At 38.0% G+C, this 24,296-nt stretch overlaps 1 gene segment (V, D, J or C); it reads right to left on the bottom strand.

Annotated features, from left to right (window-relative positions):
• Positions 1 to 7,599: 7,599 nt before the first annotated feature.
• Positions 7,600 to 11,724, bottom strand: LOC102840037 (the record flags this gene model as incomplete). The annotated part of the segment is given in 2 exon segments: positions 7,600 to 7,640; positions 11,358 to 11,724. Coding segments are annotated over 2 exon segments (408 nt in total), but the record flags the coding sequence as incomplete, so codon positions are not given.
• Between the last annotated feature and the right edge of the window lie 12,572 nt (positions 11,725 to 24,296).

The following is a 24,296-nucleotide window of genomic DNA, read 5'->3' as shown; positions in this document are numbered from 1 at the left end:
AAAAAAAAAAAAAAAAATTCTACATGCAATCTCTGGCATCCTTCCCATTACAAATACTGTATTTTCCAGCTACTGATTCTTCCTTGTTACCAACTTTTGCAATCTAATCACACATAATTATCAGTAAATCCTGACTGCATAATGTTAAAACTTCAATTTATTTATCTTTGACATTCAATGTTGTTGTGTACATTTCATTAAGAGTTATATTAACTACTCTTCCATGAAGCCATGCATATAATAACCTATCACTCCTAGGATTATATTTCAGGTTACATCATGAAATGTTTTGGATGATGAATGTGATGCCATTCCCCTTCAATTTGTCATTCCTATCATAGCAAGCCAAAGCATTGTTGATTAAAAATGGTCAACAATTCTCCATTCCAGTTTATTAATGCCTAGGATATCAATTTAATCATTACATTCATTTTGAAAACTTCCAATTATGCTTGAATCATTCATTGTATATTCCATATTCCAGTTTTTAGTGAGCATTTACAGCTGTAGTTTCTAATTTTATTTGTGTTTTTATTAGCTTTAATTTTGAACTGATTTATGGTTTACTGAGGAAATCAGATTTCCAATCAGCATTATATGCACATTTTCTTTTGCCATTGATTATACTCCCCATAATATAATATCACTTAGCTCACTTCCTCCCTGGTTTCCAGTTTCAAATCCTACTTCTTTCCTACCCTTTTCTGCATTCTGAACTTTGTCCAAAGGGAAAAACAGTACTTTTGATCTCATTCTTACATCCATAGTGTTATTATTCACTTATAGAATTCTTTATCCTTTAGCTGACATTTGAGTCACAAGGGAAGTGCCATTTCAGGCATGATGCTTGACTAAGGGCCGCAGTCTCAAGCGTTCCACCAGTCTCTATTCAATCAGAAATCTTGGTCTTTTTTTATGATTCAAATTTTATTCCACATTTTTCCCACTATATCATGGATCTTTTAATGCAAGCCATTCTGAGCAGTCAGTTGTAGGTGGTCACTATATTAGTCCATTATTTATTCCCATATTTCTTTCATAATCTTTTTTCTGAATGTGGAGAGAACAATATTTGCACCTTAGATGGCCACTCACAAGCCAAGGTTTTATCAATAACTTCATATGTATGTACAATTAATAAGGAAACACAAAGAAGAATTTGTTCATTTCAATTATGGTCTTGTTGAAGAATATTGACATTACCATGGGAAGCTACAGGAACTAATAAATCTTTCCTGGAAGTACAGCCAGAATACTACTTTGAATCAAGGATGGTGAAACTTCATTTCAAATACTTTGGGCTTAATATCAGGAGGGAAAAGGACATTGTGCTTTGTAAGTGGATAGTCATAAAAAAAAAAAAAAATAGAATGATCTTTAAAGAGATGGACTGAAATAGTGGCTGCAACAATGGGCTCAAATATAACACCAATTCTGAGGATGGTTCAGGGAAAGGCCATATTTGTGTTCTGCTGTATATGGAGCACTATGAGTTAAAACCAAATCAATGACACTTAACAATAACAATATAGAACCTAATCAAACCCACATCACCACTCCACTCCAGGAGTTCATGTATATATACAATCATGCATTCATATATATGCACATACATACATATGTCATTTACTACATGAACAGAGAAAAAGAATTATATTTTTAAATGTTCAACATTCATTCATGACTAAAAATATAAACAATATCTTCATAGTGTGACTAGAAAAAATGAACTCTTATGGAGAATGTGGCATGGGATTCACCCTCTGACCTCTTCTGACTTCACAAGGGGGTAGGAAAAAATCAAACTCAACATCACTCACCCCCCTTGGTACACAGGGTTGACAAGGATGGGCAACTTAAACATTGGCAACCCAATGTGGGGTGGGGGGTGCTACAAAGGCATGAAGTGACTGGCTTACAAGTTTTCAAGAGGGAGCCTAGTTTCAGTGGGGAAAGCAGAATCTCCACTGAATGGTTTCCAACCTGTTTGGATGGAGCTGGTAAAAGCAAATGGGGATAAAACTCTTGTGGTTCAGTAGTAAACAATTGCTATCAGGACTGATTGTGAATGTTGCAAACGTAAAGGTAGACATTTTTAACAAAAGGAGAGGAGTGGTTGATATTTCAGTCCAGGGACAAAGGACCCTGGGACCACCAAGGGAGAATTGCAGAGTGCAGGACTCTATCCAGAGAAGCAGTGACTCCAGAGATGGAAACAGAGACAATGACATGAGAGATGGAGTGGCTGGGGACTCTGGACTCAGGGAGGGAGAGCAGCTGTTTGCTGACAGCCAGGTGGCAGGCATGTGGGGTGTACCCTTTGGTTGTTTGAATGGTTATATATTCCTGAGTGCTTCAGTGTGCATAAAAAAATAAAAAATAAATAAGAGGGAATGGAAGTAAATGCTATTGAATGGTGATGCAAGGAGGAGATTTTAATCATTGCAATGAAACTAAATACGATAGGATGAATATAAAGCTGATGTTCTTTCCTGTAAACTATTACTTAATTTATAATAAAAACTTAATTAAAAAAATAAATATAATTAATTAATTTAAAAACTCAACATCAGCCCCAAACCAATTCCTCTGGGGTTGAGGTTAGACATGCTTCCACACTTTAACCTTCTTTACCCTATTCTTACACAAACTTTGGCCCCTACAGCACTTTCTACTATTTAGTTAGGCTTGATATTTTATTGAAACTGCCACACATAACTCAGAAATCAAATGCACAGTTATGGAGTTTATTAGGGAAGTAAAGTGGCTTTAATCAGGATTAGAAATGCTCGGGACATAGTTCTTTCAATCAGGACAGAGTTTTCTCAACCGTGCCTGTAAGCAGGACTTTCTCTCTGCCCAAAATTGCTTTACCTCGACTCTGCCCTGCTCAGGCAATGGTACAATACTCCTTTAGTTCTGCTGATTAAAACCTAAAATGACACTACACTCCGATATAAGCCTTCACTTTAAGACACAAGCTCTAACACCATACATCAGTGAGCTTGTTGTTGTTAAATACTGTTGAGTCCATTCCAAGCCATAGCCACACTGTATAGGATTTCCAAGGAGTCACTGGGGAGCTTGAACCACTGACCTTGCTAGTTGCCCAATTCAATGCCTGGAGACACCACATTTCACAAGCAAGTCTGTAGCCCAAGAACACTTATCTTTACTGGTTCTGTGGACTGGGAAGTCCAATGTTCTATCTGGTGATCAGGCTCTAGGTTCTGGTGCTGCCATTCCTCCAGTGTCACAGCCTTCTATCCCTAGGCCAAAGAGGTTCAATGCATGGGAATCTTGGTGTCCAAAGATAATCTTCACCCCTTCTCTGTTATTCTTTGATGATAATGAGATTCCACATCCTTCTTCTGAGATGGCTCATTTTATTGAGCCTAAATTGGAGTTCCAAGTTTTTACAATTACAATTAGCCGTGTTAACAATCACTCAAAACAGAATCATGTATTATCATATTATGATATGTTTCCACCTGATTTACTTAGTCCATTCAGGATAAAAGGTGTGAGGTGGCAGTTATAAAACATATGGGTAGGAGAACCATATGAAGTAATTCACCTCACCATAAGCCCTAACCTGAAAAAAAATACAACACACACCTTCATAAGAATTGTAATTATGTAAATGTTTCATGAAATAGAGAAAGAAAAACTACTTGCTATCTTTGCCTACTAGTACATTTTGGCAAGAAGACAAATAAGGGTTCTGAAGAAAAACACACACACACATATTTAAGAGATCTGTGAGCTAGGTCACAGAAAATACATATACTAGTGGAAAATATGAAAATATTAGTGATGTCATTAAGTTGGATTTTTTGAATAAAGGTCTTTTTACAAAGCCAGTTATGTCTCAGCCTTAGATAAGTGGGAAATTAAAACACTTTTGGCATTGTAGAATAAACACAGGATCACAAAGTCACCTTGAACTCCATGGTGAGGCAGTTCAAACTCACCAGTCAGTCCTTGAAACCATGTTCTTGGTTCCTGTGAGTTGGAACTGACTCAGTGACATTCAATAACATTGCAGATTGAAGACTTCCCTCCTGTCATCACACACAATCTAAAACAACTGACACTTAACTCCTTTTCCAGAACACAAGACTTACCCTTGGACTGAACAAATTTAAGGTGTTTTTTTTTTTTTTTTCAGCAAGAAGGAACAGCACAGGAGAGTAAGAAGGAAACCTAACTGTTCTAAATTCACAAAAGCAGTGTACCCAAAGCAGTGTACTCCCAAAGCAGTGTACCCAACTTGATCCATGCCTCTTTTATCCCCTAAGAAAATAAGTAAATAAGAATGGGAAATTTGAGCTTTACCTGCCTTCCTGAATTTTGCTATGGACCATTTGTGTGTAGTAAATTCCCCCATCTAACTTCCTCAGTTGCTCAACCCCTAAGTAAGACAGTCTGCAGCCTAATTGTCCCTTACATCTGTTCTCACATCACAACTGCTTCCTTCTCTGAGTTTCTAGCACATTCAGGATAGAATTATCACCTTATGTATCACTCACAGTAATAACTGGCAGTGTCCTCAGATTTCATTGTTTATCTTCATGTTCACTGTGCTATGGCGTATCCCGGTTATAGCGGTTCTGACCTGGAACTTCTGTGTGTGGATTGTTCCACCACTGTCTGGATTCATCCATCTCATACACTCACATCTTTGCCAGGAGTCTTCCAAACCTAGTGCATATACTAGGTGTAACCTGAAGCCTTTGAAGAGAACTTCATTTATGCCCCAGTCTTTCTCACTTCAACTTCAGCCTGCAACAACCGGACCTGATAGTGGATACCTATGAAGAGGAGAAAAGGTAGGGTGAAATGCGCTTACAGTTCTTTCCTCATATGTTTAGCTGGGGACATTTTTAACTGTAGACACTGCCATTCTCCACCATTCTCCAGCTCTTATCCATAGTGAGGGATCTGTGTTCTAAGGTAATTCTTAAAAGGAGGGAATTGGTTATTAGATGATGCTTTGGGATTCACAGATACATTAATATTTATATCAATAGACCATCAATATTCATATACTTAAGAGGCAAAATATTTACGAGCTCAAGACTAGTCTAAACTGAGTAAAAGACAAAAGTCACAGAGACCACATGACTCTACAATGCAGAAAATAGATTGTTAATCACTGTTAAACATGTTTCCTTTACATTGTCACCAAACACTTCACAGAGAAAGCACTTTTCATACATCAACCACAGGGCCTGTTCTTTCTTGTGAATATACTTGTAAATGGTCCAGATACCAACTCAAAATTTTCTGTGACCCACCAGGGACTCTGATACAGACCAGTTGTTGAGACTTCATCCTGTTCTCAGCCACCAAGGAGCTAATGGATTTCTATGAGAGAAGGACTGTTATTGCTCAACATCAGTGTCACACAAGCCCTTGGGTATCTTTAGAATTGATCCTCATTTTGAGACAATTTTCCCAAGTCTCTGTGTGGGTGTCCTGAAATTCCAAGTTGTTCAGCCCAGCCTTGTTGTGTGATCCAGTGCTTCTGATATTGTTGATAATAATAATTGCAAAACTCACAGCTCCAAAATCTTTCCATTAATTATTTTTCATTTAATAACTTTGTGTCACTTTTTACTAATATAATTCCTCAGAATAGCTTTGTATTTTGAGTTACCTTTTATCATTGCTAATATTTGCAAACTGAAATCTGATTAAATTGCATACATAAGCTTGTAACATCCTCTGACCCAATGTTTCTCTCTCAAACAACAAATCTAGGGAGTATCACCAATGTTAGACATTAGAATCTCTTATTCCTGGAAGCAGGGTGTCTCCCCTCACCAAATCCTGGACCCATTCAAATAATTACATCATCCTGTCTTCTCTTCTTCACTTTTATGATGTCTTCAAAATAAACAAGTGAATGTGAGTACTAGTTGATCATTTGGTCTCATATGGATTTTTTTAATCCAATGGTGCTTTGCACTTATGAATTATATCCTTTGTCAGTTTATTATTTTACCAAACAGTGAATGCAGGAGTCAATTTTGATCAAGTTTTCAAGAGTACCTCAGGAAGAGAGCTTCAGGGAGACTTTGCTGTGCAAACTTTCACAGAAAACACAACCAAGTATTATTTAAATGAATTAAACAAGCACACCTGCTGCTAAAGAGTCCATTAAAACTCAAGTACACTCAATGAATTACAGAATAGAAATGTTCAATGGAGTTTTCTTGGATGAATTTTTTTTTTAATCCAATAACCTTGCTTCTGTTGTTGACTGCATGGTTTTGAACATTCAACTTTAAGGAGTAGCCCATTGCAAACCTTTCATGCCACTCCAGGACCATTAAAATGTCTACATGCCCTAGAAATTCCCACATTTAAACATGGCAATCTTTGCATTATTAAGTCCATTAAATATTTCCAATAGAGCAGGATATGTATAGACACATAAATAGACTTTGTAATATTCTTCTTTAAATTTTTGTCACTGAAAACCTTATAAATAGCAGTAGAACACTGTCATCATCAGATTATTGAATACTGAAACATAATTAAGAGCACCACAATATTGTCACATATATTGGAGGAATGTGAGCTCCTCAGATTGGAAGGCACTCAGAATGTATTTAGAGAAGAGCTGTTCCTCAAAGTACAGTTGAATGTGATGATGTGGATGAAGTAAAGCACTCAGGAGCTTCATTTGTTGATGGGTCACAACTCAAAATGACAAATAACTGGAATCACCCATTAATAATCAGAACATGGAATGTGCAAAGTATGAATCTAGAATAATTTTGAATTGTCAAAAATTAAATGGAATGCATAAACATTGATATCTTAGGTATTGCTAAGTTGCAATGGACTAATATTGGCCATATTGAATCTGATAATTACATGGTTTACTATGCCAGGAATGACAAATGAAGAAGAATGGCATTACTTTGGTCATCAGAAAGAATATATCAAGATCAGTCATGAAGTATAATGCTGTATGGCATATGATAATATCCATATGCCTACAAGGAAAGTCAGTTAATACTACTGTTAGTAAAATTTACACATCAGCCACTACAGCCAGTGATGATGAAATTGGAGAATGATATCACCTTCTTCAGCCTGAAATTGATCAAACATGCAATCAAAATGTATTGATAATTATGGGTTATTGGAATCCAAATGTTTTAAATAAACAGGAAGCATCTGTAGTTGGAAATATTACCTTGGACACAGAAATTATTCTGGAGATCACATGATAGAATTTTGCAAGACCAATGCCTTCTTCATTGCAAATACCCATTTTAAACAACAAAAAGATGACTCTATGCAAGGACCTCACCAGGTGGAATACACAGAAATCACATGGACTACATCTGTGGAAAGAGATGGTGGAAAAGCTCTATATCATTTTCCAAAACAAGGTCAGGGCCAGACCATCAACTGCTCATATGCAACTTCAGGTTGAAGCTGAAGAAAAGGAAAACAAGTCCACAAGAGCCAAAATATAACCTTGAATATATCACACCTGAATTTAGAGATGATCTGAAGAACACATTTGATGCATTAAACACCAAAGACAAAAGACCACAAGAGTTGTGGAATGACATCAAGAGCATCATATAGGAAGAAAGCAAAAGTAAATGGAAGAAGTAAAGAGGTACAAGAACTGAACTGAAAATTTCAAAGGTCAGCTCAAGAAGCCAAATTCAAATATTATAATGAAATCTGCAAAGAAATGGAGTTAGAAAGCCAAAATGGAAGAACTTGCTCAGCATTTCTCAAGCTGAAGGAACTAATGAAAAGATTTAAACCTCAGCTTTTAGTATTGAAGGATTATATGGGCAAAATACTGAATGATGCAGAATGCATCAAAAGAAGATGGAAGATCACTGTACCAAAAAGAAATGGTTGAGTACTCATTTGACCTAACTTCAATGGCTGGATAACCAGAGGAAGATAACAAAATATGATCAAGGAAACAAGTGTAAATTGCTATAATTTGATGAACTTGACCTATATTATGGATGTAGTTGCTCAAAATACCAACCGACAGAGAAAGTCTTTTCACATCAAAGATCAAGTCTATCCCCTCTGTATACAGGGTTGGTAGGGATGGGCAATTTAGACACTGGCTAACTAAAATGGGAGTGCTATAAAGGGATTAAGTAGCTGGCTTACATATTTTCAAGAAGGAGGTTAGTTTCAGGGTGTGGGTGGGGGAGGTAGAATCCCCACTAAATAGTTTTCATCTTGTCTAACAGGTCTGGTGAAAGGAGATGGAGATAAGATTCTTATGATTCAATAGTGAGCAATTGCTATCATTACTAATTGCAATTGTCACAAATGTAAAAGTAGAAGTTTTATAACATAAAGGGGAGTGTAGTTAAACTTACATTCAGGAGTAGAGGACCCTAGGATCTTCAAAAGAGAAGAGCGTGAGAGGAATGTGTCTCACTATCCAGATAAGTAGTGACACAAGAGATGGACGTAGAGATGATAATATGGAGAGATAGAGCAGCTGAGAACTCCAGACTCATGCAAAGGAAAAGGCTGTGTGCTAGTGGCCTGGAGGCAGGCCTGAAGAATGTGCTCTTTGGTTGTTTAAATGATTATATATTCCTTTATTCCTGAACCTTTTTGTGTACATCCAAAAAAAAAGGGAGCAGGGAAATGTTGAATGATGGTACATAAAGAGGATTGTAATGATATACTTTACTATGCAGAAAGCATCAAAAGAAGATGAAAGGAATACATGGAGTCATTGTACCAAAAAGAAATGGTTAGTGTTCAACAACTTGAAGAGGTAGCATATAATCAAGAGCCAATAATCCTGAAGGAAGAAACCCAAGATGCATTGAAGTTGCTGGCAAAGAACAAGGCACCATGATTGCATGGAATACAAAATTGAAATCTTTCAACAACCGTATACAGCACTAGAGGCACTCACTCATCCATGCTAGGAAATATGAAAAACAACTTCCTGACCAAGAGACTGGAAGAGATCCATATTTGTGGCCATTCCAAAGAGATGTTACTTATCAGAACGCAGAAATCATCGGAAATATCATTGATATCCCATGTGAGTAAAGTTTTACTAAAGGTAACACAAAAACAGTTGCAATTATACATTTAAAGAGGACTTCCAGAGGTTCAAGCCAGATTCAGAAGAGGATGTAGAATAAGGGATATCAGTGCTGTTCTCAGATGGATCTTGGCTGAAAGCAGAGAATTCCAGAAAAAATTTTACTGTGCTTTATTGACTATGCAAAGCCATTCGATTTTGTGGATCACAACAATCTATGGACAATATTGAAAAGAATAAGCATTCCAGAGTACTGAATTGTGCTCTTGAGGAATCTGTACATAGACAAAGAGGCAGTTGTTTGATCAGAACACGGGAAGACAGAATGGTTTAAAATTATGCTTGTGGACCATTTGTGTATAGTAAATTCCCCATCTAAATTCCTCGGTTGCTCAACCTCTAAGTTAGACAGTCTGCAGCCTCATTGTCCCTGACATCAGTTCTCACATCACAGCTGCTTCCTTCTCTGAGTTTCTAGCACACTCAGGTTAGAATTCCAATAAACTAGAATATATGAAGAAAAACATGGAATCAGGACTAGAGGAAGACTCTTTAACAACCTGTGATATGCAGATGATATAAACTTGCTTTCTGAAAATGAAGAAGATATAAAAGGCTTACTGATGAAAATCAAAGAACACAGCCTTCAATATGGGATTCATATCAATGTAAAGAAAACAAAATTCCTCACCACTGGACAAATAAACAACATCCATATAAATGGAGAAAACATTGATGTAGTCAAAGACTTCATTTTCCTCAGCTCAACAATCAATGCTCATGGAATCAGCCATCAAGAACTCAAATAACACAATTCACAATAAAAAGGTAAAAGAAAAAGAGAATATAAAGGATATATTGCATTGGACAGATCTTCTGCCCAAGACCTCTAAAAAGTGTTGAAGAGCAAAGATGTCACTTTGATAAATAAAGTGTTCCTGACCCAAGCCATGGTGTTTTAACAAAACCACATATACATTTGAAAGTTTGACAGTGAATATGGAAGATCACAGAAGAGTTGATGCATTTGATTAATGGCATTGGAGGAGAACATTGAAAATACCATTGACTGACAAAATAAAGAAAAGATCTGTGTTGAAAGAAGTGCAGCTAGAGTTCTCCTTATAAGCAACAATTGTGAGGTTGGCCCAAGATGGGCAGTGTTTCATTCTGTTGTGCATAGGGTCATTATGAGTCAGTACTGACTCAATGGCACCTAACAACAACAACAACAAATGGCATCAAGTCGATTCCAACTCATAGAGACCCTGTATAGGGTTTGTGATGAGCAGCCAGTGAATTTGAATTATCCACCATGCAGTTCAAACCAACCTTGCAGTCCAGTATTTATTCTATAATGTCACACTAGGATAACAAATAGCATCACAATAAATGGAGAAAACATTGAAGTAGTTAAAGATTTTGCATTGCTTGGCTCGGCAATAAGCACTCATGAAAACAACAGTCAAGAAATCAAACAACTTTTTTCATTTGGCAAATCTGATGTACAGACCTCTTTAAAATGTTCAAGAGTGAATATATCAGTTTGAGGACTAATGTGTACCTGAACCAAGCCATGGTATTTTTAATAGCCTCATATATATGTGAAAGTTGCTCAATGACTAAGCAAGACCAAAGATTTATTGATTCATTTGAATTATACTCTTATAGAAGAGTGTGGATTTCCAAAAGAGCAAACAAATCTGTCTTGACAGATATCCATCTAGAATGCTCCTAAGAATCAGATGGCAAGACATTGAATTTCACACTTCAGAGATATTATCAGGAGAGACAAGTCTCTGGAGAGAGACATCATGCTTGGTAATGTGGAGGGTCAGATTCTCACCAAGATGGATTGACAAAGTTGCAGTAACAATTGTTTAAAATATAACAACAATTTTGATGATGGATCAGGCAAAGATATGTTTTGTTCTGTTGTGTACAGGGTTGTTGTTGTTGTATGCCATGGAATCGGTTCCAACTCATAGCGACCCTGTATAGGGTTTCTCAGGCTGTAATTCTTTATGGGAGCAGAAAGCCTCATCTTTCTCTTGTGGATCAGCTGGTAGTTTCGAACCGCTGACCTTGCAGTTCACAGCCTGATTCGTAACTACTACGCTACCAGAGCTCCTAGAAATGACTTAATGGTACCAAACCAACAACAACAACAATGATAAGAAAGACAGGCTGTAGTTTAATTGTCCCTGTAATCTGTAAAGTCAGTGAAGCAACCTTCTCATTCAGGGTTTCTGACACACTCAGGATGTGGTTACCACATTGTTATCTCTAGCACAGTAATACCTAATCATGTCCTAAGAGCTCAGACTGCTTAGATTCATGTAGGCTGAGCATGTGGACTTTTCCCTGGTCCTTGTGACTCTGCCCTGGAACTTCTGTACATAGACTGTTCCATCATTGCTTGGGTTAATCCATCCCATCCACTCAAACTCATGTCCAGGGATGTGACACACCCAAAAAACACAGTAATTAGTGAAGGTGTATCCTGAAGCCTTGCAAGAGACATTCACTGATGCCCCCGGCTTCTTCAGTTCAGCTCCAGATTTCACTAGCTGGACCTGGGAGTGTTCGCCTGCTGAGAGCAGATTGGGATGGATGAAATTCACCTTGAGTATCCAAAACCCCTTCCCCATCCCTGGGACTGGGAACCATTGTTCATGAAGATAGTGCAACCAACAAGAGTAGTCTCCAGGTCCAGTCAATTGTTAGGGAGCTGTCATACCAGAACTACTAATGGGGAGTTGTGTGGATGTTGGTTGTAGATCTGGGAACACAAACATACCCTTATTTGACATAGTAGACTTCAGATTATTTACATATTCATGAGGCAGAATATTTAAGGATTAAGTCTGGGACCCACCAGAGGAATATTTTTTTAAAGTTTTTATTGAGAATTGTTCAAACTGAAACTGAAGAAAATGAAAACAAGTCCACAAGAGCCAAAATATGACCTTGAATATATCCCACCTGAATTTAGAGATCATCTGAAGAACACATTTGATACATTAAACACTAAAGACCAAAGACCAGAAGAGTTGTGGGATAACATCAAGAACATCAGATGCGAAGAGAGCAAAAAGTCATTAAGAAGACAAGAAAGAAGGAAAAGGTCAAAATGAATGTCAAAAGAGACTCTGAAACTTGCTCTCCAGCATAGAGATGCTAAAGCAAATGGAATAAATGAGGAGGTCCCTGGTAGCATAGTGGTTACGAATCGAGCTGCGGGGTGTAAGGTCAGCAGTTCGAAACTACCAGCTGTTTCCATGGGAGAAAGATGAGGCTTTCTGCTCCTGTAAAGATTTACACCCTCGGAAACCCTGTACAGGGTCGCTGAGTCGGAACTGACTCCATGGCACATAACAACAACAACAAGAATATGGAAACACTGAATGTTTTAAAATTTAAATTTAAAAAGGTGTGCACCAAGGTGTCGGGGACCAGCCTCAACAAGGAAGTTTGGTTCACGAAGTAGGGAGACCTGGCGGCAAAAGAGATAGAGAGAGAATATACACAAAAACACAACGAGAGAAAAAAAGAGACACTCCGAGACCAGAGTGGATGCAAAACTGGCAGACAGACCCTGCATGGCAAGCAGCATGTCTGTAAAACATGGCCCTGCAAGCAGTAATGCATGCAGGATTCAATCTGCATCCATCTTTTATTTCAGGGAGGGATTTTACACAAAGGAAGAAGGGGATTATTAAGACAGGGTACAGTAGTAAAATGTGATTAATCGTTCAAAACAAGACACAATGATTTACAGGAACAAATTTTAAAATATACATCACAAATTGTCTTAATAATCTAACATTCTTAATTTTCCAAAAATTCAAGCAAACTGTTTTAAATTACTTTTTAGGCTTAATTCCTAAGGCAGCAGCGTGAGGTTTCTCAAGGCTAATTAACATACCTACAGCACTTAATCTCTAATGGGTAAAAGTGAAAAGGATTTAAAAGGTCTGAAGAGAGTCAAGCTGTTTCAGCTACCTGGCTTAAGCTTTCAGGAAGAAGGAGGACCTCTAGGTTAATGGGTTACACCTGGGGATGATTTGAAGGGGCAGCCACTATTATTCCTTGAACAATACTCCCGGAATTTGCCAATCCACTTCGAGTGAATACCCTGGGCGTATTGTCTCCAGAGCCTCCTTGCAGTATCCCAGCAAACCTGCCTTTGGAACTGCCTCGGCTTTAGAAGGGGTTTTTGTTTTAATGGATATCCAGGGCTCATGTATTAAGTTAATATCAAACATAACTGAATAATTTAATAAAGAACAGTTTGGACATGCTTGCCAGGTGGCCAGAGTTTGTTCCTCAGAGAGATTTGTTCCCAGGACCCTATGCACTGCCAACACAGTGGAGACATTAAGAGAGGCACATAAGAAACCATTTTCTCAGAAGCTACAATTACTGGAGTTAGAAGCGTAGAATGAATAATAAGACCAAAGAAAATTATACAGAGGTATCCCACCAGTGAGTACACAAAACCAATGAACCCGGGACATCAGGAGGTCACTTCCTTTGGCCCTCAGGGTCCCTGGCTAGCAATCCTGAGTGGGGCCATCGTGTTGGATTTTCGTCCATGACACAGGGCCTCAACATCTCAGTGACTGTGGTACCCAACACCAAGGTTGGATCCTTTCACCATATTTATTCAATCTGTGTGCTAAGTAAATTTCCAAGAAATTAGATTACATGGAGAACAAAAAAAGTCATCAAGATTAGAGGAAGACACATTAACAACCAGCAATATGTAAATGATACAACACTGCTTGCAGGTAGAGAAAAGGACATTAATATTTTCTGACAAAGATGAATGCCTTCGGTATGAAAGTTAAATTCCTCAAACTGGACTAATAAATTGTTGTTAAGTGCTGTCACCACCACTCATCTGTCAGTTTGTTATACTGTGGTGATTTGTGTGTTGTTATGATTCTGGAAGATATGCCACAGTATTTTAAATACCAAAGGGTCACCCATGGTGGACAGATTTCATCTGAGCTTCCAGACAAACACAGATTGAAGGAGAGACAGAAGAATTCTGAATATATAGTCACTGAAAACCTTATGAGTATCCATGGAATACTGTTAGCACTAGATTATTGAGTATTGAAAAATGATGAAGAGCACCAGAATATTGTCAGATATGGTGCCAGAAGATGAGCACCTCAATTTGGAAGGCACTCAAAATGCAACTGGGGAATAGCTGCTTCCTCAAAATACAGTTGACAGTGATGACACAAATGAAGTAAAACTCTTGGGACCATGACTTGCTGATGGCACAACTCAAAGAGACAAGCTGTAAACATCCATTAATAATTGGAACATGGAATGTACCAAGTATGAATCTAGGAAAATGGGAGATTACCTAAAATGAAATAGAATTCATATATATCACTATCTTAGGCATCGTTGTTGTTGTTTTTAGCTGCCATCGAGTCCATACCAACTCATAGCGACCTTATGCACAGCAGAACAAAACATTGCTCAAACCTAGACTAACCTCACTACTGTTGCCACACTTGAGTCCATCTATGCTGCCACTTGCCAATCAATCTCGTTGAGGTCTTCCTCTTTTTATTTGACCCTCCACCTTACCAAACATGATGTCCTTCTCCAGCTACTGGTCCCTCCTGACAATATGTCTGAAGTATGAGAGACGAAGTTTAGCCAACTTGGCCTCCAAGGAGCACTCTGGCTGTACTTCTTTCAAAACGGATCTATCTACTGGTCCTTTTGGCAGCCCATGGCACTTTCAATGTTCTCCTCCAACACCATAACTCAAAAGCATCAATTATTCTACAGTCTTCCTTATTCACTGTCCAGCTTTCACATGCATATGAGTTTATTGAAAATGCCATGGCTTGGGTCAGGGGCACCTTTGTCCTCAAGCTGATGTCTTTGCTCTTCAACACTTTACTAAGTTCTTATGCAGCAGATTTCCCTAATGAAATACGTCATTTGCTTTCTTTATTGCTGTTTCTGTGAGTGTTGATAGGCATTAGTGAGTTGAAATTGACTGCTATTGACCATCTGAAATCTGACAATCCCATGGTTTACTATAGTGGGAATGACAAATTGAAAAGGAATGGTGTCACACTGATCATCAAAAATAACATATCAAGATCAGTCATGAAGTTTAACTTGTCTGTGATAGAATAATATCCATATGCCTACAAGGAAGACCAGTTAATATCACTATAATTCAAATTTACACACCAAGCACTAAAGCCAGTGATGATGAAATTGAAAAACTCTACCAATTTCTTCTGTCTGAAGTTGATCAAACATGCAATCAAGATGTATTGATAATTACTGGCAATTAAAATCCAAAGATTGGAAAGAAAGAGAAAGAATCCGTAGTTGGAAAACATGGTCTTGAGGATAGAAATTATTCTGAAGATTGCATGATAGAATTTTGCAAGACCATGAAATTCTTCATTGTAAATGCCTTTTTAAAACAACATAAAAGATGACCACACACATAAACCTTACCAGGTGGGATACAGAGAAATAAAATTGACTACATCTGTGGAAAGACTCCATATTATCAGCCAAAACAAGGCCAGGGGTAAACTGGAACAGACCTCAATTGCTCACATTTAAATTTAGGCTGAAACTGAAGAAAATTAAAACAAATCCACAAGTGCCAAAATATGATCTTGAATATATCCCACTTGAATTTAGAGATTATCTGAAGGACAGAATTGATGCATCAGACACTAAAGACCAAAGACCAAAGACCAGAAGAGGTGTGGAATGACATCAAGAACATCATACAGCAAGAAAGCAAAAGAACATTAAGTAAAAAAGAAATAAGAAAAATCCAAAATGGGTGTTAGACTCTGAAACTTGCTCTTCAGTGTAGATATGCTAAAGCAAATGGAAAAAGAGAAGTACAAGAACTGAACTGAGAATTTCGAAGGTCAGTTTGAGAAGATAAAGTCAAATATTATAATGAAATCTGCAAAGACATGGAGTTAGAAAACCAAAAGAGTTTTTGAAATGCTCAGAATTTCTCAAGTTGAGGGAACTGAAGAAAAGTTTAAACCTTGACTTGTGGTATGGCAGGATTCCATGGGCAAAATATTGAATGATATAGAAGCAGCAAAAGAAGATGGAAGGAATACACAGAATCGCTGTACCACAAAGAAATGCTTAACGTTCAACCATTCCAAGAAGTAGCATATGATCAAAAGCCTATGATCCTGAAGGAAGAAATCCAAGGTCATTGAAGTCACTGGCAAAGAAAAAGACACCAGGAATGGGTGGAATACAAATAGAAATATTTCAACAAATGTTGAATGGAGGAACTCAAACATCTATGCCAAGAAATGTGGAAGATGACTACCTGGCCACCTGACTAGAAGAGGCCCATATTTCTGACCATTCCAGAGAGGTAACCCAATGGAATGCAGAAATTACAGAACAATATCATTGATATCCCATGTGAATAAAGTTTTACTAAAGGTATTTCAGAAACGGCTGCAGCTGCACATTAAGAGAGAACTTCCAGAGGTTTAAGCCAGATTCAGAAGAGAATGTGTAATGAGGGATATCTTGCTGATGTCAGATGGATCTTAGCTTAAAGCAGAGAATACCAGAAACATGTTTACCTGTGGTTTATTGACTATGCAAAGGCTTTTGGTTGTGTGGATCATGACAATCTATGGACAACATTGTGAAGAATGAGTATTCCAGAACACTTAATTGTAAGCCACAAGGAACCTGTACATAAACCAAGAGGGAGTTGTTCAAACAGAACATGGGAACACCAAATGGTTTAAAATTCAGAAAGGAGTGCTCCATCATTATATTCTTTCACCATACTGAATTAATCTTTATGCTGAGCAAATAATCTGAGAAGTTGAATTATATGAATAAAAACATGGCATCAGGATTGGAGGAAGACTCATTAGCAATCTGCATGTGGAGATGATACAGCCTTGCTTAATGAAAATGAAGAGGACTTAAAATGCTCTTTTGATTATTGATGAAGATCAAAGACCACTATCTTTGGTATGGATTCCCTATCAATGTAAGGAAAACAAAAATCTTCACCACTGGATCAGTAAACTACATACATATAAATGGAGAAAACATTGAAGTTGTCAAAGGCATCATTTTGCTCAGATCAACTGTCAATGCTCATGGAAGCATCAGTCAAGAAATCAAACAACATACTGCATTGGGCAAATCTGCTGCACAAGACCTCTTAAAGTGTTGAAGAGCTAAGATATCACTTTGAGGACAAAGGTGTACCTGACCCAAACCATGGTATTTTCAATAACCTCATATATACTCAAAAGTTGGACAGTTAATAACAAAACCGTAGAAGACTTGATGCATTTGATTAATGCATCAATTGGAGGAAAATATTGAAAGTACCATGGACTGCCAAAATAACAAACAGTTCTGTGTTGGAACAAGTGCAGCCAGAGTTCTCCTCGGGATCCACCATAATCAGACTTCATCTCTCATACTTCAGACATACTATCAGAAAGGACCAGTCATTTGAGAAGGATATCATGCTTGGTAAGGTGGAGGGCAGGAGAAAAAGAAGAAGACCCACAACAAGATGTACCTGAAACAGTGGTGGCAATGATGGGCTCAGGCATAGAAACTACTGTGAGGTAGGCTCAGGACCATGCAGGGTTTTATTCTATCTTGCATAGAGTTGTTATGAGTAAATATTAATGTGGTGGCATTAATATTAACAACAACACCAAGTGCCATCAAATGTGTTCCAACTCATAACAATGCTGGTTAGGGTTTCTGAGTAGCAGCTGGTGAGTTTGAGTCATTGAACTTGCGATCAAACAGATCTTGCTGCCCAGTGTTTATCCTATAGAGCCACACTAGGAGTAACAAACAGCATCATGATAAATGGAGACAACATTGAAGTCATTAAAGGTTTCTTTTTGCTTGGCTCCACAATCAGCACTCATGGAAACAGTCAAGAAATCAATTGACATATTTCCTTTGGCAAATCTGATGTGTAGACCTCTTTAAAGTGTTCAAGAGCAAATATATCAGTTTGAGGACTAATGTGCACCTAAACCAAGCAATGGTATTTTTAATAGCATCAAATGTATGTGAAAGTTGGTCAATGAATAAGAAAGGCCAAAGCTTAATTGATTCATTTGAATTATAATGTTGTAGAAGTGTTTGGACTTCCAGAAGAACAAACAAATCTGTCTTTAAAAAAATCCATCTAGAATGCTCCTAAGAATCAGATGGCAAGACTTTATTTTTCATACTTCAGATATGCTATCAGGAGGCACAAGTCCCTGGAAAAAGACATCATGCTTGGTAATGTAGAGGGTCAGACACCCACCAAGATGGACTGACACAGTAGCAGCAACAACAGTCTCAGATGTAATAACAACTACAAGGATGGTTCAGGCCCAGGTTATGTTTCGTTCTGTTATTACAGGGTTGCTATGTGTGATAAATGACTCCATGGCACCTAACAGCAGGAACAACAATTAAGAAAGATAGCCTGAAGCCTAACTGTGCCTGTCATCTCTAAAGTCAATGCAGATATTATCATGCTGTGTATCTTTCACAGTAATACATGGCTATGTCCTCCAAGCTCAGAATGCTTAGATCCATGTAGGTTGTGCTTATAGCCATTTCTCTGGTCATGGCAACTTTGCCCTGGAACTTCTGTGCATAGCTTGTTCCACCATTGCTTGGATTGATTCATCCCATCCAATCAAACACATGCCCTGGGATCTGCTGCATCCAGTGGATACTGTAGCCAGTGAAGGTGTATCCAGAAGTCTTGCAAGAGAAATTCACTGATGTCCCAGGCTTCTTCAGTTCAGTTCCAGATTGCACCAGCTGGACCTAGGTGTGGCTGCCTGCTGAGAGCAGATTCAGGTAGATGAAATTCACCTACAGCACCCAAAAACCCTTGCACATCCATAGGACTGGGAACCATTTTACCTGTAGCTGCTACAAACAAGAGGATTACCCAGGTCCAGTCCATGGTTAGAGATATATTTTCCCAGAACTTCTGATGGGAAGTGGTATGGTTGGTGCTCTGGGAACAGAAATATATTCTTATTTAATTTAGTAGACTTCAGATTATTTACATATTCATTAGGCAGAATATTTAAGTCTTAGGTCTGGGACCCGCCTAAGGAACATATTTATTGTTAAATGATGTAAAATACACAACAGGTAAACATACAAGGAATGCTAAAGATACAAATAGTGGGGTTTTTAATTTTCAAGTCCTTCTTGAGGACTTGGATCCTCTACCACATCCCTAAACTGTGGGTGTGCGGAACCCCTCCCACTGAGGAACACAGTGAAGCAGAACTACCACTATGTTTCACTTTGTGTAATTTCTTATTCTGTCTGAAATCTTGGAATAAATCAGGGTTAGAGGTAAGAAATCAAGGTTTGTCTTTGGATATAACACTGAGGAAACACTATGGCATATTCAGTTGGGTTGATTGAGTGACATATATTGTTGTTGTTCTAACTGTTATCAAGTCAGTTCCAACTCACAGTGAACCTATTTACAAAAGATTAAAACACTATTGAGACCTGTGAAACCCTCACATTCTTACACTTGAGGCATTGTGTCAATTCATCTCACTGAGTTTGAAATATGGCCTGCAGAAAATAGAATTATACCAAATCATTTATTATAAACACACATTTTATTAAAACAGATTTCAGAATTGCTGTGTGGACAAAAATGGGCTCTTGAATATGGAGAAAGGCAATAGGTTCTCTAAAGAATATATTTCAAACTCACAAATAAAGAAAATACTTGATGGTACACTGGTATTCTTTTATAGATAGATGTGAATTTTCCATTTAAATATAAATTCTCCAGAAATTCTCATTATAATAGATAGTTCCCACATACTTTGGATAATAGATTATAGCTCTTGACAGTCACTCCCCTGTTTGTCACCTAAAATTGGCATGAAAATGTAAATATTATTATTTTTATTTTAGTTTTACTTTTCTCTTTCACTTCTCTCAAGAGATGGGGGTTGGATTACTTGTGGGAAGCACCAGTAGAACAGCTTTTGTCATAAAATTTAGTTAAGAATACAAAGTTTCTGGCTTTTACCTAAGAAGGAACAGTATGGCAATGAATCTCAGTAAGACTGAATTATGCCCTGCAGAAAATAAATACTTACTAAGTAATCCTTGATCTTTATTCCTCATTTTATTAAAATAAACTTCAGAATTGCCTGCAAAAAACAACAACAAAAAAAAAAAAAAAAAAAAAAAAACAACACAGAGTTTCTGATCATAGAAAAACTTCATGTTGTTGTTAGGTAAAATCAAGTTGGTATCAACTCATAGCAACCCTTTGCACAACAGAATGAAACACTGCCCAATCCTGGGCCAACCTCACGATTGTAACCACGTTTGAGCGCACTGATGCTGCCACTTTGCCCATCCATCTTGCTGGAGTCTTCCTCTTTTTCTCTGACCCACCACCTTACCAAACATGATCTCCTTTTCCAGTGACTGGTCCCTCCTGACAGTATGTCCCAAGTATGAGAGACAAAGTTTGGCCATCATAGCATAAAAGGAGAACGCTGGCTTCACTTCTCTCAACACAGAACTGTTGGTTCTTTCGGCAGCCCATGGCACTTTCAATATTCTCCTCCAACACCACAACTCAAAAGCATCAAATCTTCTATGGTCTTCCTTATTCATTGCCCAGCTTTCACATGCATATGAGGTTACTGAAAATACAATGGCTTGGGTCAGGTGCACCTTAGTCCTCAAGCTGACATCTTTGCTCTTCAACACTTTAAAAAGGTCTTGTGAGGAGGCAGGACTTGATGGCGGCTAGAGTGGAGGTACATTGAAGTTCTCCATCAGCCATACCACAGAATACCAGGCAAAGCAGGTCCAGGGAAGAGCTCCAAAGCTTGGAACCACAGAGATAGGAATATTTTTTAAAAGTCTGAAGGCTTATAGATTGTGGAACTTGAAGCTGAAGTAAAAAAATCACATACTTTTGAATCTGCCAGGTTGGGTTCAGAGGCCCAAAGCCAACATCTTGGGTGAGGCCAAATGGCAAGATGAAGAGGGGGAGGAGAAATGCCACGGAAAGATGCCATGGGAACCTTGGAGCAAAAGTGGACAATACACTTTGTCAGTTTTGCTTTGTTCTGATTTTCTTTTTTTTTCTTTTGGTACCTGGTAATTGGCATGCTCACTGTTTGCCCACCTCCATTCTAGTGACTAGAGGGGGAGCCTGAGCAAGTGGACAATTCCCACCCTCACCACTGGTGGGATTTTCTGCCATGCATGAGCACAGATACTCAGCCAAAGAGCAGACCCTGAACGTTTTATGCTTGTTTGTCTTTTGTTTTGTTTTTTTTAATATGGGAAAGGGCAGGACAAGACTGTAGAGAGAAAAAAGATAGTATAAAAACAAAACAGGTTGAAAATTAAATTAAAGCCTGAGGTATAGCATAACAACTAACACTGGCATATTAAAATCTCTCAGGCAGCTTTGAAATCAAGAAGTTGAAGAGAGGACCTTAAAGTCATACTCCTATTAGGCTACAGATTTTTCTTTTCTTTTCTTTTCTTCCTCTTCTGACTTTTCTGTGATTATAGAAGAGGAAGAACAAGTAGTTGGAAAATTTGGACTTGGTGATAGAAATGATACTAGAGAATAAATGATAGAGTTCTGCAAAACAAATGATTAGTTTATTTCAAATAACTTCTTTAGACAGCATACCAGAATACTATACACATGGACCTCACCAGATGGAACACATAGAAATCAAATTGACTACATCTGTGGAAAGAAAAGATGGAAAAGCTCCAGATCATCAGTGAAAACAAAACCAGGAGCAGACTGTGGAACAGACCATCAATTACTCATATGCAAATTCAAAGTGAAGGAGAAGAAAATGAAAACAAGTCCATGAGAACCAAAATATGACCTTGAATTTATCCTACCTGAATTTAGAGATCATCTGAAGAACAGATTTGATACATTAAATACTAAAGACCAAAGACCAGAAGAGTGGGATGACATCAAGAACATCATACGTGAAGAGAGCAAAAAATCATTAAGAAGTCAAGAAAGAAGGAAAAGGTCAAAATGAATGTCAGAAGAGACTCTGAAACTTGCTCTCCAGCATAAAGATGCTAAAGCAAATGGAAGAATTGAAGAGGTCCAAGAGCTGAACAGAAAATTTCAAAGATCAGCTCGAGAAGACAAAACCAAATACTATAATAAAATATGCAAAGATTTGGAATTAAAACACCAAAAAGGAAGAACACGGTCAGCATTTCTCAAGCTGAGGGAACTGAAGAAAAAATTCAAGCCTAGACTTCTGTTAGTGAAAGATTCTCTGGGAAAGTTATTGAATGATGCAGAAAGCATCAAGAGAAGATGGAAGGAATACACAGAGTCATTGTATCAAAAGGAAATGGTTAAAGTTCAACTATTTCAAGAGGTACCATATGAACAAGAGCCAATGATACCCAGGGAGGAAGTCCAAAGTGCATTGAAGGAATTGGCAAAAAATAAGGAACCAGGAATTAATGGAATAAAAATTGATATCTTTCAAGAAAGTGAGGCAGCACAAGAGACACTCATTCATCTCTGACAAGAAATTTGGAAGACAACTATTTGGCCAACTGATTGGAAGAGATCCATATTTGTGCCCATTCCAAAGAGATGTGACCCAATGGAATGCAGAAATCATCGGACAATCTCTTTGATATCTCAAGCGAGTAAAGTTTTACTCAAGGTAATACAGAAATGGTTACAATCATACATTGACAGAGAACTTCCAGAGGTTCAAGCTGGATTCAGAAGAGGCTGTGGAATGAGAGATAGCTTTGCTGATGTCCAATTGGTCTTGGCTGAAAGCAGAGAATATCAGAAACATGTTTACCTATGCTTTATTGATTACCAAAGGCTTTCAATTGTGTGGATCATGACAAGCTATGGACAACATTGAGAAGTATGAGTAATGCAGAACACTTCATTGTACTTTTGAGAAATCTGAACCTGGAGTCAGGATTGGATTAAGACTTATTAACAACCTGCGATATGCAGATGATTCAACCTTGCTTGCTGAAAGTGAAGAGGACTCAAAACATTTAATGATGAAGATCAAAGAACACAGCCTTTGATATGGATTACATCTCAATGTCAAGAAAAAAAAAAATCCTCACCACTGGACCAATAAACAACATTCTTATCAATGGAGAAAAGATTAAAGTTGTCAAGGACTTCAATCTTCTTGGATCAACTATCAACGTTCATGGATGCAGCAGTCAAGAGATCAGACAACATATTGCATTGGGTAAATCTGCTGCACAGGAACTTTTTAAAGTATTGAAGAGCAGAGATGTCAGCTTGAGGACTAAGGTGCTCCTGACCAAAGCCATGATATTTTCAATAACCTCATATGGATGCAAAAGCTGGACAGTGAATTAGGAAGATCGTAGAAGAATTGATGCCTTTGAATTTTGGTGTTGGAGGAGAATACTAAAAGTGCCATGGATTGCCAAAAGAACCAATAGATCTGTTTTGGAAGAAGTGCAGCCAGAGCGCTCCTTGGAGGCCAAGATGGCTTATCTTCATCTCTCATACATTGAACATATTGTCAGAAGGGAACAGTAGCTATAGAAGGATGTCATGCTGGGTAAGATGGAGGGTCAGAGAAAGAGAGGAAGACCCCCAACGAGATGGATCAGCCAGGTGGCATCATTGATGGTGTCAATTGTGGCAGCGGTAGTGAGGTTGGCCCAGGATCGGACATTGTTTTATTCTGCTGTGCATGGGGTCACTATGAGTCAGTTCCAACTCAATGGCACCTGATAACAACAGCATTCAGTCTAGGTTTTGTTGTGGCTGTTTTCTGGTTGTTTCTTTTTCTTTTTCTTTTCTTTTCTTTCTCTTGTTTATTTGTCACTGGTGCTGTTATGCTGTTATATGCTCCCCTTCTACCTTTTGAAGACTCTTTCTCTCCATATATTACACAAGAAGAGTGAGCAACTGCTGCCATATAGCCAAGCTACAATCACACTGTATAAAACACCAAAACCCAAACAACAACCAATGCCAAGTGCCATATACCAGGGATACAGACAACATCTGTGAATGTTACACTGAGTTAAGCAATAAGAAAAGTGAAAAGGAAAGCCCACACCCTGATCACATCTTCCTGGAAGCAATCAGAAAGAATAA

This window comes from Chrysochloris asiatica, unplaced genomic scaffold (assembly GCF_000296735.1).
Source record: "Chrysochloris asiatica unplaced genomic scaffold, ChrAsi1.0 scaffold00260, whole genome shotgun sequence".
Lineage (NCBI taxonomy): Eukaryota > Metazoa > Chordata > Mammalia > Afrosoricida > Chrysochloridae > Chrysochloris > Chrysochloris asiatica.
The sequence above is the reverse complement of the archived record's forward strand: the minus strand, read 5'-3'. Positions and strand labels throughout refer to the sequence as shown.